General features: G+C 40.3%; 1 protein-coding gene across 5 annotated transcripts in view; it reads left to right on the plus strand.

Annotated features, from left to right (window-relative positions):
• The window catches only part of TGFBR3 (transforming growth factor beta receptor 3), a 207,991-nt gene that overhangs the window by 122,975 nt on the left and 67,954 nt on the right, over positions 1–17,062 (plus strand). For all 5 annotated transcript variants that reach the window (XM_006054474.4, XM_006054473.4, XM_025288286.3 and 2 more), the window contains one exon: positions 10,141–10,278. In XM_006054474.4, coding sequence (XP_006054536.2) covers positions 10,141–10,278 — 138 coding nt within the window. The remainder of the gene's footprint in view (positions 1–10,140; positions 10,279–17,062) is intronic.

A 17,062-nucleotide genomic window follows, 5' to 3' on the forward strand; every position in this document is an offset into this window, starting at 1 on the left:
ATTTGTTCTCCTTTTCTCAAGGATGGGTCATGTAATGTTGAAGCTAAAATTCCTCTAAAACATTTCCATTTAAAATTATGACCTGGCTGGATGAAACCAGAATAACCTTAGGGGGCTGTTACTGTGACTTTCAGGAGTTGTTTGCTAGAGCTTTCAAAGGAAACCAGACTTTACAAAATTCCCAAGATTTTCCTACAGTGACCAGAATTTAGTTTCCTTAGAGAATGCTTTGGTCTAATCCATATATCAACTGGGAGGCCCTGGAGCTCAAGGAATGATTGGCTCACACCTCTGTCTGCTAATTCTGATTGTAGAAACCCAGAGGAGGGTATATTTCTGCAGATGTCCAGAGTCTTAGCATTCTCGTGGCCCTCTCCACTTTCTGGGTATATAACTTTACATGTGGCATGTCTGAGATACACTTGATTCACTTGGATTTGAAAGGCAACCAACACCATCTTGACTGCCATAATGCATTCGTTCATGAGAATGGTGAGCATTATTAAAGCTTTTGTAGAGGAGATAGAAGGAGATAGTATTCATAAAAATACTTGTTGACCCATCCCTGTGGATTTCACTGACCTCTCAGCTTGTACTGGCCTTCTGTTGTCTTGCTCACAACTTAATCCTCTTCCTTTCTTCTCTATCTTCCTCTCTTTTCCAGAAGCAAAATAATTCCTGCCTCTTACTCCTTTAGAGCAATTCCCCATCACCCCCTCTGCGCTATGGCCAAACCCAAGATTAAGAATGAGGTGGGAATCAAGACATAAATTGGCTGGGTGGATGAGAAACATGTTCATGTATGCACTTCCACTTACAACATTACTTAACCCTCCAAATTGTATATAATTATTTTATATTCTTAGGTTAATCATGCTTCCATTATGGCTTGAAACTATACGTACCTTCTATTTTTGTCTGGCTATTGATTATGAAGACTGATAAACACCTTTTACTATTGTGAAAAAAAAGAATGAGATGGGAAGGTAGGGAGAAGGAAAGAGACAAACATTCCATTCTGTTCTTATGAATAGACTATGAATATTTTTAAGAATAAAACAAGTTCATTCTATTCTTAGCACTGCCACTTTCTAGCCATATGTCTTTGGCTAGAAATTATCTAGCCAAAATTATCTCTAAGCACAAGTTTCTTCATCTTTAAAATGGGGATAACTCTATAATTATGCAAAGTAACTCTTGATAAGAATAGCAAATCTTAACCCAATAGATGAACCGATGAATCTGCTTACTGTCTCTGAGAGATGATACTAATGCCTCTCACTGCTGTTCCTATTAGCACGGCAACCAAGTCTAGTGATTTTGAACATCTGTATCTTAGTAATTACTCCTCTCTAGATTTCTCTTTTGTGTTAGAAAGGAAACACTGTATGCCCATTCAGAATTCCTTACCAGCTTCAGGTTAATGTACTAGTCCAGGGAAATCCAAATCCCATTCTTTAACATTTAGACATCAAATTAAATTTAATCACTCCCTGCACACTGAGTGGTACATTTGCTAACTTTAAGAGGGTGTGCAAGCAGCAATTTTTATTGAGATTCATAACTGCAGTTTGAAGATGGAAATGATTGATCCAGTACTCACATCATGTCGACACTGGGTTCTTGCTATGCCTACCTTTTAAGTTGGCTTCTACTGGTCACTCCATGATTCTCTTTATTGTACAAGTCTATTTATCATAGTAATGACAAGCAAGCTATCCTGACATCCTGTAATTATAGACATATACTTGTCAAAGGAGTGGCTTACTAAACAGGTAGCAGAAATAATTTTGAGCCCATTGTAAAAAGCAGACATTGAGAGGAAATAAATGAACACAGTACATATTACAGGAAGCTTTGGTTGTATATTAGTGTTCAGTTCACTTCAGTTCAGTCACTCAGTCATGTCCTTCTCTTTGCGACCCCGTGAATCACAGCACACCAGGCCTCCCTGTCCATCACCAACTCCCGGAGTTCACTCAAACTCATGTCCATTGAGTCAGTGATGCCATCCAGCCATCTCATCCTCTGTCGTCCCCTTCTCCTCCTGCCCCCAATCCCTCCCAGCATCAGAGGCTTTTCCAATGAGTCAACTCTTCGCATGAGGTGGCCAAGGTACTGGAGTTTCAGCTTTAGCATCATTCCTTCCAAAGAAATCCCAGGGCTGATCTCCTTCAGAATGGACTGGTTGGATCTGCTTGCAGTCTGAGGGACTCTCAAGAGTCTTCTCCAACCACCACAGTTCAAAAGCATCAATTCTTCAGCGCTCAGCTTTCTTCACAGTCCAACTCTCACATCCATACATGACCACTGGAAAAACCATAGCCTTGACTAGACAGACCTTTGTTGGCAAAGTAATGTCTCTGCTTTTGAATATGCTATCTAGGTTGGTCATAACTTTCCTTCCAAGGAGTAAGCGTCTTTTAATTTCATGGCTGCAATCACCATCTGCAGTGATTTTGGAGCCCCAAAAAATAAAGTCTGCCACTGTTTCCCCATCTATTTCCCATGAAGTGATGGGACCAGATGCCATGATCTTTGTTTTCTGAATGTTGAGCTTTAAGCCAACTTTTTCACTTTCCTCTTTCACTTTCATCAAGAGGCTTTTGAGTTCCTCTTCACTTTCTGCCATAAGGGTGGTGTCATCTGCATATCTGAGGTTATTGATATTTCTCCCAGCAATCTTGATTCCAGCTGTGCTTCTTCCAGCCCAGCATTTCTCATGATGTACTCTGCATATAAGTTAAATAAGCAGGGTGACAATATGCAGCCTTGAGTGTTTGGAATCGATCTATTGATCTAAGCAAACATTTTTTCATGTTAATCACTTTGCCAGTATTAAGTTCCTTCAGTTTTTCTAGAAGTTTAATTCCTAACTGTTCTAATACAATTGACTTGCCTGAATGAAAATCACTTAAAATTCTATGCCTGTAAAAGATAGTAGAACTCTTGGTCAAATTTCTGTCTTTGTTATCTATCCCTGAGAAAGAGAACATGCTCCAGGGTTTTCTTCATGTTTCATGTATTTGTATTCACATAACTGTAAAAAATAATAAGTAAAATCACTCTGTTTTCTTGGCAGACATTCACTGTTTGCCTAGTGTGATTCCCCTCTATGGCATAGGTGGTGCTCTGCCCTGTCCTGTACACACAACAGAGGGGGATAATCAGGGTGTTTATTCTCACAAAGCCTGGGCATGGCCTCGAAATTCTGTCCAGCACACGTTCCAGGCAGCCCCCACCGTTTGTTTTGGGAGCATGAGTTGGTGTCTGTTTGCTTTTCTTGACTGTGTTTTAAAGTTCAAATAGAACTTGGTAGTGAAATTAATGTCCTCCTTATCGATGCATCGCCCCTCCCCCCATCACTTTCTGGCCAGGAAAATGCAACCATTTGACTCTGTAACCATTACTTGAGTCACATTTCATGAATAGCTGTCATTGGTGCTTCCTTTTACTCATCTTTCAGAAACCATGTTGCGTGCTCACTAGATATCTAGCCCTGTGCTAGCCCCAGTGATGCAGAAATGAGTGTGACTTAGTTTCTGCCTTTGAAGAGTGCCCTGAGGGTTTCACAGTGTAAGGCGGGGAGTCAGTGTCTTGCAGAGTAGAAACTGGAGCGTGGTCTGTGGGCATGGCCCTGGACCCGGCTCTGTCTGTGGGGCAGGGAGGATTTCACTGCAGGCTGCATTTTGAGCTGGGTGCACTTGTTGGTCCAGGGGCTGGCTGGAGGGTGCTGCAGGCGAGAATCCGAAAGACTGTGGTGTGTTAGTGACAGAGACAGTTCCATTTTCAGATGGCAGATGCTTAGTGCTCAAGGACAATGGGAGAGTGACTGTCTGTGTTCCCAGCCTTGCTGTCAGCCCCATCCATACCTCGGGACACCTGGAGTCTCCCCTTTCTCAGCCTCTTTTTCCTATAGTGACTAAGCAGTGGGCCACTCTGGGAGGCAGGGCCAGGGTCCCTAGAATCCCCTTGCAACTCTCCCAGCCAAGACTCCTTTAGAGGGTCATGACCTGTAGCTTCAGAAATATTCCTCTGTTTATACGAGCTCTTGTCTCTCAACCTCCAATGCAAATTTAGTTCCGAATATTTTTCCAGGGCATTCAAAATATAGACAGGCAGACTTATTTCTGCATTATATTTCAGACTTTCATTTGAGGGCCTTTCTTCCCTATTTTGTGGTTTTATTAGATTATTTTCACAGTCTCCTGGGGAATCCTGAATCCTGTCCTTGCTGAGGGGAGGAAGACTTAGTTTTGGAATTGACTGGCTGTGTCCCTCTCATCATGTTAAATGTCTCAAGACAAAACCATTGGGAAGGAGCATGATGTCATTTGTCATAGAGGTGAAGTCAAAAGAACTCAAAACCTTAATGCCAATGAGGCTAAGGTGAATGGTCAATTGACTTTTTAGGGTAGGGTGGAGACACTAGGGGTCAAAATTCCTTGAATTTAACATTTAACTGATTGATGTTCTAGAAATTCAGAGAAATGTAAAAATAAAATTATAAGGAAATGTTTTAAAGTTCCAGATCCAATCCTTCAAGAATATTTTAAGGGAATCTTTTTATACCAATTCCCAGATGGCAAAAGACAAGCAATGGTAAATAAAATGTCAGCTGTAGGGGTTCCTCAGATTGGAATACCCTTTAAAACATAGCAGAGCAACTAACTACCGTTCCCCACTCCCGGCAACTGGTTGCATATTTCAAGTGCATCTGAATCAGATTTGAGTTTGAAAGTCCCATTGCTCAAATGTAAGGGAAATTCGAGTTCAGCTGTGGTTACCCTGGTGTCCTGAAGTAGGTTGAGTCCGGCTGTGTAAATGATGAGTGCTATGGGAATCAGATGTAGGATGTTTTCAGTTACTGCCAACGCCGTTGCTAAGTGGTTGTCTGCTTACTTCTGAAGAGGGCATAGATATGGCTATACACACACCAGGGTGGGAGTTTATGGGTCTTGTTTATAGACACAGTGCTGGAGTGCTTCTCTTATCTGTCTTCGTGTAAACTGATTGTTGGATCATCCATTTCAGACCAGTATTTGGTCTGATTTTAGAGAACAGAAGTCCCTCTGGTTGTGTTTTGGATGACTTCACTGTTTCATGGGTCCATAGGGGCTCTTAGAAGAATCAGAAATGTTGAAATGGAACTTCACTGACACGTTAGCAAAATTAGACAACTGTTAGACTTTTGTATCAGTTTCTTTGCTTGCTTTGCTTTTGTTTGTTTTAACAAACCCCAAGAGGAGGGGATATAACTAATAAGAAATTTTTGAAATCACTGTGGTAGAAATAATCTTGCATCTCTGCCATGAATCCTGGAAAATTCAAAACAAGTTTTCATATGGCATCTTTCCATCAAGAGAGTGGTGTTCTTTTCTGTAAGAAAGTACATAATTCATTTAGATAAAGTGATTTACAGGGTTTGCTGCAATGTATGGTTTTTGCTTATCACAGATAATCTGTGGAGAACCGAGTCTTCACCCAAACAAGGTCCAAAGAAAGCCCTTCCTGTTGTTTTCTGGTGATAACGTGGCAAGGACACGCTTCCTAAATGGGAGACAGGAAGTTTGTCTTCCCACTCGGAGGCTTTATGCTCCTGAGAGTTGGCCTTGACTTTAGTCAAAACTGTGTTCGGATTCCCCAGAAGAGTATTCAAAAAAGATTTACTTTGAATTTCTTTGTAAAATAGAACTACATTAATTACATCTAATAGTTTGTTGAAGTGCACAGATAGCCTCATAAGACCTAATATCAACAGATGTCATGGAGCAGATTAGACTAAACGGTTTTCCTGTAGTTTCAGTAGTGTATGAGGAACAACGTCTACATCAGAGGTGTGACAGATCAGATTTACTGGTATTTTCTCATGATCAGAAGACTGAATATTCAGCACTGTTTGAGACAAACCTGATTAGCACTGGAACTCTTGGACAGGGCTTTTTGCACTGCTGTATGATCAAGTATGCTTTCAAGAAGTCACTGAAATTCCAGAAGCTACATGTGAAAATTTTTTAATTCTGCATGTGTACTAAGTTGCGTCAGTCATGTCTGACTCTGTGTGACCCTATGGATTATAGCCCTCCAGGCTCCTTTGTCCATGGGATTCTCCAGGCAAGAATACTGGAGTGGGTTGCCATGACCTTCTCCAGGGGATCTTCCTGACACAGGGATTGAACCCCTGTCTCTTATGTCTCCTGCACTGGCAGGCAAGTTCTTTACTGCTAGCACCACCTGGGAAGCCTCTTTTAGTTCTGAGTTGTCATCTATTATGTTCTTTCCCTGAGGGGATAATATTTTAAAAGTAGAGGTGTAATTTCTAGTTTGATTAGAGAGACTAATTTTGTTTCTGTTTCTGTGATTAGAATTTTCCTGCTCTTCTATAGTATATTCTTAACATTAACATGGGTTAATGGTTACTTAACCTGGAGTTCATGGGTCCTGCAGTGGATGTATTTCCCTGACACGGTCAGAAAGTTTTATGTGTCTGTGGGGTATTTTGGTGTGTGTATGTGTGGAAGGTGTATGTGGGGCGGGGAGGGGGGGTGGTGGTTCATAACTTACATTAAACTCTCAAGAGCTCTAAAACCCCCAGAGGTTAAGAAAGAAGCCACTAATACAGAGATTTGTCAGTGTTCCCTCATTTGAGATGCAGCTGCTTTAAGTTTACCTCCATTTGCCTTCACCACCACATGGCCTCTGGGTTCAGTTTGTTATTCCTTACACACACACACACACACACACACACACACACACACACACACGTGAAACCTGTGGACTAAGAGATGACCCTTATTTTTATGTGTAAATTTGATATAGGCTTGAGAGTCAACTCTCTAAACTTTTGTTTGGATGTCCAAGTTGGAAATTATTGGATATACTGCTGTTTCTTTGCTGCAGCCTGTCTCACCTCTGATCTTCTGACTGTAATCCCTGGACAGTTTACACGGGGGAAAAAAGCTTTAGCACAACGCTCTTATCTTTGTAACTATAGTCTGTCCTGATCTATAGTTGATTCTAAAGAGGATTTTCTTTTTCTCATACTTTTTCTTCTCCTTTTTTCCCCTTCTTTTTTTCAGCCTGAGAGAAATTAGGCACCTTAGCCAGGAATTCTTTAAGAGCTATTCTCGGTATGTTCTCCCCACATTTCTGGGAGCTTTTTTACCTTCATTCTTTGTTGGTTGTTTTTGGTTGTCCTCTATCTTCCCTTCAGCATGATTTATTCAAGTGGAGGAACGTTGCTGCGGGGTTAGGTGAGCAGGTGCTTGGGGGGGACTCTCTGTTGCTGCCAACTGATCTTTTTAAAAAGTATTGAGTATTTTTCTTTTAATTTCCCAATTGTAGTGTCAATTCTTCTTTGCCAAATGGTTTTTGGGGCTTTGCCTGGGCCCCATGTGCCAGAGTCGGGGATTCATCTTGGCCAGACACTGCCACATATTGAAGAGGGAACCGATTCCAGGAAAGCTCAGAGGGCCATGGCTCCTAGAAATCTCTCCTTGATGGTGTGAGCCAGGCCTTGACACTTTGGACCATCTGGAAAATTTTGGACTTGAGCACCAGTATCTGTCTCATACATATTTTTCTTTTCATTTCCTAAGGTTCCCCCCCCCCCCCAAATTCTTGTTCATTGGAGATATATATTTATTACTGTTTTATCTGTGAGCTCCAAGAAGAATCGTCTGCCTGAGGACTGCAACTATTCTTTGTGCTCAATAAACAGTTTTGTAATGAATAAATCTGGAAACTTGCACACATTAGTAGTGACAGAGTGTTTCTTTGCCGTTGTCAGGTACTCTTAGACAAGGAATGATTTCACCTCTCCTTTCCGCACTCTGTATAGTGTGTGCTTTCTGTAGTGGGTATCTCTCTCTCTCATTAGTGTAGCAATATGAATCTCTGCCCCTGCTCTGTCTCTGCTGCCTCTCCTGTTTATAGGGGTGATCAATCTGACTGTTTCTAGACGTGGACACATCTCCAAAATTCTGTGAAGTTGATTCTGTAGAATCAGAAAACATGTTATTTTGCTGTGGCTGTACCCAACATCGCTGTTCATTAGTACTCTGCTTTTAATACTATGCTTATGCCGATACTAAACTGACCGTAGCAGCGTTGCTGCAATAGCTCATGATAGAGTCTTGCTTCTGTGTTTTTTCACTTTTCTGTAAGTTAGTTAGCTATATACCTTTGAGTCTATTCAGATTAAAAAAACTTTTTAGGTAACATAAATTGATGAATTTATTGTGATAAATCAGTCATTAAAAATTATCTACTCTATATTAAGCACAGTATTAAATGTAAGACATATCTTTGCCTACTGGGTATTTGCAGTCTTTTTGAAAATCAAGACACATATTCTCAGTAGTAAATGAACCAGATGGTATTATATACCAAAATGCAAATTAGTCAAAGAATAAGATACTTTTGTGGCCTTGAAAAGCAGAGAATCAAACATCCAATTGGCATTTACCAAGTGCCTACCCTGTGCTAAGGCATGGAGATTGATAGTTTAGTGTTTTATTATCAGTGACCTGAGGATACACTATAATAAGTGACACTGGTGTCCTAGGCAGTTCTGCAATGAAAGGCAGAGATACACTGAGATAGAGTGGTCCAGCAGCCATTGGAAAGACATCGAGTAAAGTAATCCAGCTTTGAGAGCCCTGTGCCTAATGATGGTACAGATTCAGATCATAGATCTAGCCCATTTAATCCTCATAAGGATTATGGCTGAAATGTAAAATTATTTCCAGTGTATCTCTCAGTCTGTGTCTTTCAAGTTACAGTTCATTTTTGTTTTTTTCCTAATCACTTTAGGGTGCTTTTTGGTGAGTTCAACTTGTTTGTGTGTGTGTGTGTACTCATTCCAGTATTCTTGCCTGGAGAATTTCACAGGCAGAGGAGCCTGGTGGGCTACAGTCCACGGGGTTACAAAGAGACACAACTAAAAGTGACTTAACACGCATGCACGCACTCATGCTAAGTCATTTTAGCCGTGTCTGACTCTTTGAGATCCTATGGACTATAGCCCACCAGGCTTCTCTGTCCATGGGATTCTCCAGGCAAGAATACTGGAGTCAGTTGCCTTGCCCTCCTCTAGGGGATCTCCCTGACCCAGGGATTGACCCTGCATCTCTTAGTCTCCTGCATTGGCAGGCGGGTTCTTTACCACTAGCACCACCTCAATTTATTTAAATACAAGTAATTCTTGGGTCTTCCCTCGCCCCTCTGCACAGAAAGCCAGTGGAGACATACTTATATGAAAGTGTCTGTTCAGTATTTATCCATCCTTTTCTTCTCCATGTTCGTGTTGACTGACCTTGGCTGATGTGCTCTGGGAGGGTGTTGTTGAACCCTCTGTGTCCAGATCTCCTCACAGGTGCTTTTGGGTGATGCTAATGATGACAGTGGAACCCTACAGTAGTCCTTGATCTGCTATCAAAACTGGCCACAGTTTTCCTATCCAAGCTTGTGGTTTTCTTCTCTGTTTTTTTTTTTGGGGGGATTGGAACTGTATACAGTCAATTTTTATTCTGTGTGTTCTCTATGCCTCATTTCTTTGGAAAACCCCTTCGAGCTAATAGCTGGGATGATGAAAGCATTGGCAGCTCCCTTTGGCAGCCCCTCTCCCTTAGCTTTCGGCGCTTTTCTTTGGCAGAACTCACTTGACTTTATAGAGAGAGATTGGAGCTTACCTGGAAGAGAACAAAGTCATTTCTTTGACGATTCAGAGGAATAACCTGCCCCCAGGTGATTCTATTCTCCACTTTTAAATTTAGTCATTTGATTTGAAGGATAAGGCAGCCCTGAGGGAAGGTAACTTTTATTTTGCCTTTGCCAACTCTGGGGAAAAAAAAAAGTGTTTTGTTTACTTGTATTCTGCTTTTTTACTGGGAGCTGGTTCATGTTTTGGTTGAGATTAGTATGGATTGAACCACATGATATAGCTGTTTTTTGTAGTTAAAAAAGGTCAAATATTGGCAGAATCATCTAGTTCAACCTAATATATCTTATCTATAGCATCTGAACTACCTCTTAGCTTGTTTCTGTTAGTGGTGAGCTGTGAAACAATATGCCATGTGCTGTGCTGAGTGGTTTTAATGGAAAGCTAGTGCTAAGACTTCTCTTTCTGTTTCTTCCTAGGTCACTCTGCACCTGAATCCCATCTCCTCAGTCCACATTCACCACAAGCCTGTCGTGTTCCTGCTCAATTCCCCACAGCCTCTGGTTTGGCATCTGAAGACAGAGAGACTGGCAGCTGGGGTCTCCAGACTTTTCTTGGTAAGTGCTTATAACCCTCCCAACGTGATTCTTGAGCATAAGGATATAATGACCCTAAATTTTTCAAGGTTTTAAAAAGGCTTATTTCATTGAAATGTTAATAATAGCAGAGTCCGCAGTGTATTAAAGTTGGATTTTGCTCTTAGTTATATTTGGGTGGCATTGATAAGCATTCACAGAAAACACTCACTCACATGTCCTCTTCTATGCATGAAGAGTCTGGTCTTGCTTGCATGTTTGAGCAGGATCTGTAGTCATACTCTGTGTGGCCTGAGCTTTGGTCTCAGTCTCCCCCTCCTTCCTCCCCGTAGTACCAGGAGATTGTAAATATTGTAAGTAGCCATTAGATGTGTGGTCTCTGACCACCAAATAAATACGTACAGACCCATTTTATTCATATATAACACGGGCCTAACTATAGGAGGCTGATAGTGCTTTTGAGTATGAAGGGAGCCAGTTTAGTATAAGTGCTTGTAGGATCTGTTTGTTGAGAAAGTGACACAGTGAGCTCCAAAATGAAAACATTTGTATTTTATAAAAAAGCTGGAACCCAGCTCTTGTGGAAGGATCCAAATATTACCTACTATTTGTAAATCATGTCCTTTTGAGTTTGCCAGAAACATCCAAGCTCGCTAGTTGTGGAGAAATTGACGGGTTGTTTGGATAGAATTTTTGGGGTATGATATCATGTCTGATGATGAGCAACACTGCACAGTGATAACTCACATTGTCTATTGCTGGGGATACATGCTAATGTCCTCAACTGCAGAGCCTCAGACTCCCAAACCTCTCTTGCCTACAAGCAATCAAAACGAGAAGAGTCCACAGTTAATGGTGTTCATCTTGCACAATGAATACATTTTGCCTAATTAATGATTCTTAATTCAGATCTGTAGTTTCTTATTACTTGTATATGAAGTGTACTTTTAAAAACTCAAGAGGTACCCACTGAATAAAATAAGACTCCATAGACAATACAATTAAAAAGTAGATAATTAAATGAGTAAAAAAGGAGGAAGGGAAAGCTTTTTATAGAAGAATACCAATGAATAGCTATAGAAGGAATGATGGAATTAGAAAATCATCAATTTGTAACTGTCATAGTAAAAGTTGATTAGGCAAGAGTCATCAATAGATGCTGAATCTAGTGGTGGTGGAGGGTATTTGAGGAACAGTATATTTACATAGTCTTAAATTAGTTATGATTCTAGCCAAAAATCCATAGAACCTGAGTCTAATCATGAGCAAATGCTGAAGACAACTAAATTGGGTCACGTTCTATAGAGTAACCGGCCTGTACTCTGCAAAAATGTTAGTCATCAAAGAAAGGTTGAAGAGCCATTCCAGATTGAAGGAGGCTAAAGAGACGTCTGTGATCCCTGTGTAACGAGTGGCACCGTCACTATGAGGAAGATCATGATGACAACAGGAGGAATGGAAATTGAGCCTATAGATTAAAGTATCAGTGTTATATTTCATGAATTTAATAATAGTACTTATTCAAGAGAATATCCTTCTTAGTAAACATAATACACTTAAGCATTGAGGGTTAGAGGGGCAAATAGTTCAGAGAAAAATTCATATATAGATAGAATATAAAGCAAATATGGCAAGATATTGAAAACTGGCGAATCTAGTTAAAGAGTATACATGAGTTCTTTGTACTGTATTTGCAACTTTGTAAATGTGAACATTTTAAACCCCAAAATACATTTACAAGATAGGAGTTACTAGTAAGTTAAATTATAGCCTTTTCTGAGAATTTAAACTCTCATTACTTCTAAATTTAAAAGGCCAAAAGTCAAAATTAGTTGTTATTGGGCTTCCCGGGTGGCTCAGTGGTAAAAAGCCCACCTGCTAGTGCAAGAGACACAAGAGACGTAGGTTCAGGCCCTGGGTTGGAAAGATCCCCTGGAGGAGGAAATGGCAATCCGCTCCAGTATTCTTGCCTGGAGAATTCCTTGGACAGAGAAGTCCATGGTGTCACAAAGAATCAGACACAAATGAGCACACACACATGCATACACACCTTATTGTTATCAGCACATTTATTTAGCACTTAGTATGTTCCAGATATTGCATAAGTGCTCTAATGTTTTCTCTTATTTAATTCTCAACAATAACCCCATGATGATGGGGATATTTACAGATGCATTTCCAGATGAGGAATCAGATAAGATTTAGAGAGGTTAAGTAGTGACCCAAATCACTTGGCGAGTTACTGGCAGAGTTGAGATTCAAATCCAGAAAGGACTTAACTCTACAAGCACTTATACTAAATTGGCTCCCTTCATACTCAAAAGCACTGTCAGTCTCCTATAGTTAAAGGCATTTGTGATAGTAAGATTAACAGTCATTATAAAATCCTATACTCATTTTGCCCTTATTGTGCAGAGTTGCGCTGTCCAATTCTGTACGTACTAGCTGTGTATGTCTATTTAAATGAAGTAAGGTCAGAAATACAATTCCTTAAGCACCCTAACCATTTCAGGAGCTCAATTTCAGGAGCTACTACATTGGGCAGGTTATGAACAAGGACTTTTGCCTACACTGGTTTGAATCTAAGCAGTAACAAGGGAAAAGTATTTAATTTCTCTAAGCTTGACTTTCCTCAGTTGTAATATGGGAGTGATAACAGTCACTACATCATGAGGTTGTTCTCTTGATTAAATGTGACTACCTGTAAAATGTTTAGTGTGGGACCTGGCATGGATAATTTCATAAACATTACTACCATTTTTGTTGCTATTTATTATTAGTCATTAGTAAAGACCACTTGGGAAGGATGTTGAATTTACATTTCTAATTATGAAATGTCTATCTTGGCCAGGGATACCTGGCGTGCTGCAGTCCTTGGGGTCGCAAAGAGTCGAAACAACTGAGCGGCTGAACAGCAACAACAACTAGCTTGGCCGGCCCCAGACTGAAAGGAGTTCCCATTTCTTTGGGCTGTAGGTCCAGATGAAAAGTGGGGGTCACATATATTGTAGTTGCACCCATTGCTTTCTGGATTCTTTCTTCAAACTGCCTCTCTGTGACTTTTAAGGGAAAGTATCTTACTCCTAGTTATTATTTATTTGCTTTAATTCTGTTTAACATCAGTAAGAACTGCTTCTTGGCCATCAGCTTATGACACACTAACAATGAACCGCAGGAGATGGTTTTAGTAAACAATTGAACGTCAGCCCTATCTGGAGTTTATCCCATGTAAGGAGATTGTAGAACAAGTGATGAAACTCAAATTACCAACACATGGGAGGCAGCATTGGGAGAAGTCAAGGATTCAAATTCTGGGGCACTTGAACTCTGCCTTGCTATCCAACAAGCTTTCTTTAGGGAAAATGGTTTTCCCTATCTGTGCATTTCCTCGTGATCTGGAAGAGATGGTGGAGCATCTGTTGTTCATTCCTGTTCTTAGATCATTAGACAACGAAAGGGTACAAGTTCTCTCACAAACTGGGCAGCTCTCCCTAACAGAGATGGTGCTGAAGGGAAGGAGGCAAGGCGAGCTCTTCCCTTGTTCTCTGTAACTTGAAATGAATGACTTGACAGCCACTGGGGCAGAGGGATCTGGATAGATAATTGCAGGTGTGTTTCCTTTATTCATTCATTGTAGTTAGAGGTAAGGGATAAGATAACTAAATTATTTTAAATAAAGTGTTTCATCCAAACACTTCAGAAGGTCCCTGGAATCTTTGGAAACTGAAGCTTAGCCATCTCCTTCAGTCTCTTTTCCCTACCTGGAGAGCTCAAGGGAGCTGAGGAGAGAGGGTAGGTCCCATGATTCTCAGTCTAAGATGTGCATGTCCTTTGCTGATGGATTTGTATTACTGTCCTAAAGCTGTCTTTACTTTAGAGTTATAATACTTTAAAAGGTTTTTTTGTGTGTGTTTTGTCTTCATTGTGTGACTTGCAAGATCTTAGTTCCCTGATCAGGGATTGGAGCACCCTCAGCAGTGAAAGCATGGAGTCCTAACCACTGGACTGCTAGAGAATTCCCAACAGTTATTATTTTTAAGTAGGATTGTGCTGTGCTTAGCTGCTCAGTCCTGTCCAACTCTCTGACCCCATGGACTATAGCCCGCCAGGCAAGATTCTCCAGGCAAGAATACTGTAGTGGGTTGCCATGCCCTCCTCCAGGGGATCTTCCAACCCAGGGATCAAACCCCGGTCTCCCACATTGCAGGCAGTTTCTTTACCGTCTGAGCCACCAGGAAAGCCCAAGAATACTGGAGTGGGTAGCTTATCCCTTCTCCAAGGGATCTTCCTGACCCAGGAATTGAACTGGGGTTTCCTGCATTGCAGGCAGATTCTTTTCCAGTTGAGCTTCAGGGGAAGCCCAGGATTGTGAGATAAGTTCAAGTAATGATATTTACTCATCTACAACCATGGTGACCTTTTAAGTTGTCAAGTCTGCATTATTATAACTGCCCAATTTACAAAAGGAAACCTTTCATAATTAGTTAGCAGGATCTTGTGTTACACAGACTGTCTCAGATACCTACGAGGGTGACTGGAAACATTATATTTTAATGCCATCTTAAGAAGATATCTGTTTATCTGTTTTCTATTGTCAAATCTTTTCAGTCCTCCTCTTGATTCCACTGTGCAGGCAAGAGGGAGTGTGTCAGGTAGGGAAAAAGTGGGATTGAGTTTCCTCTGCAAGTGCAGTTCTTTTATCTGGTTGTTCTGGTTACCTCGGAAATGGGAGTGGATGAGAGTGATTATTTCAGGCTGAGTGTCAAGTAGTAGATCTTTGAGTATGTCACTCACACACACACACACACACACACGATCGAGTTGTCACAGCCTTATAGGTTTTCTTTTTCAAGGTGTAGGGATATCCCAGAGAAGATTGGGTCAGTTAGAGTTATCCTTCAGTGCAACCTGAAATAAAAATAATCCTACTTTCTCAGCCTGTCACGTTGAAACTACAAGTACAAACTCTCTTAGAAAGATCATCTAAACTTATTTTTATTTATGCAATTATTTCTGCATCAAAGAAAAAATAGTGCAATAAATGTCTGAACCTAAGTTTGCTAAAAATGATTGAGCAGAGCCACAATACTGGATTATCTTTAAAAACATGCTATAATTTGAATAGGCATTTCTCCAAAGAAAAAACACAAATGGCCAATGAACATGTGAAAAGATGCTCAATATCATTAGTCATTAGGAAAATGCAAAGATGCATGATACAGGGTGCTCGGGGCTGGTGCACTGGGGTGACCCAGAGGGATGGGATGGGGAGGGAGGTAAGAGGGGAGTTCAGGATGGGGAGCACATGTACACCCATGGCGGATTCAAGTCAATGTATGGCAAAACCTATACAATATTGTAAAGTAAAATAAATAAATAAACAGGAAAAAAAAGAAAACCAAGAAAAACAAAACCAAATAAATAAATAAAACCACAATGAGAATCCACTTCACATTCACTAGAATGGCTTTAATAAAAATGGCAGATAATAACAAGTGGTGCTGAAGATTTAGGGGAATTGGAATTCCCATACATTGTTGGTGGGAAGGTAAAATAGTGTTTTGGAAGACAATTGGGCAAAATACATGTGCATGGGAAAACTTGTCCACAGTTGTTCCTAACAGCATAATTCGTAGTAATAAAAAAGTGAAAACAACCCAAATGTCCATCAGCTGGTGAGGGGTTAAAAAGTGGTATATCTATACCCTGAGATGTTATTTGACCAAAGGAATGAAGTACTAATACATACAACAATATGGATGAACCTTGAAAACATAAATAAAAGAAGTGAAAGTGAAGTCGTTCAGTCGTGTCCAACTCTTTGCGACCCCATGGACTGTAGCCTACCAGGCTCCTCTGTCCATGGGATTTTCCAGGCAAGAGTACTGGAGTGGGGTGCCATTTACTTCTCCATAAAAGAAGTCAGACACAAAAATCTACAGTGCATGATTCCATTTATATGAAATGTCCAAAACAGGCAAATCCATAGAGATGGAAAGACAATCAGTAGTTGCCAGAGGCTAGTGGGAGAGGAGGATGGGAAATGGCTGCTAATGGTATGGAGTTTCTTTGGGGTGAAAAATGTTCTGAAATTAGATAATGGTGGTTATTACCACAGTTGTGAATATACTTAAAACACTGACTTGTACAGTTTAAAAGGAGGCATATTATGATATCTCAATAAAATGAATTTAAGGGTAAATTGTATAATTTTGTTTATGTAATTTACATAATAGAATTATAATGTTGAATTGCATCTTAATAAAGCTGTTAGAAAAAAAAAGCTTGCTACAGAATTCTTTTCAAAATGATGTTGTAAAATCGGTGAACCCAACTTTAAAATCATTTTACTTTATTCTGTGAGTTTTATTTAAAAAGAAAAACAAAAAACCTTGCTTTATTTGTATTACAAACCTGAGCATTCTCTCCTGCAGGGGTCTGTAGACTTAGAACTCTAGAACAAGCAGAGGTTCTCAAATGCCTGGTTTTTAGTAACATGAAATGTCTAATCCAGGGGTCTTTGCAGACTTTATTTTGTTTTGTTTTTTATTTATTTATTTTTGGCTGCACTGGGTCTTCATTGCTGCACAGGCTTTCTCTAGTTGTGGTGAGTGGGGGCTCCTCTTTGTTGGGTTACTTGAGAGAGATAAGCAGCAACTTCTTCCAACCTCGTTCACTCTTGGGATAACAGTGCTGTGATTTATTTTTTCCAGCCATTTATCAGTAAAATCAGGAAAGAAATGCCTGTAAATATGTGTGTTTGAACGAAGGTGGTGAGTCAAAGGGGCCCCCTTAAAGGTAGAGT

Source organism: Bubalus bubalis, chromosome 6 (assembly GCF_019923935.1).
Source record: "Bubalus bubalis isolate 160015118507 breed Murrah chromosome 6, NDDB_SH_1, whole genome shotgun sequence".
Lineage (NCBI taxonomy): Eukaryota > Metazoa > Chordata > Mammalia > Artiodactyla > Bovidae > Bubalus > Bubalus bubalis.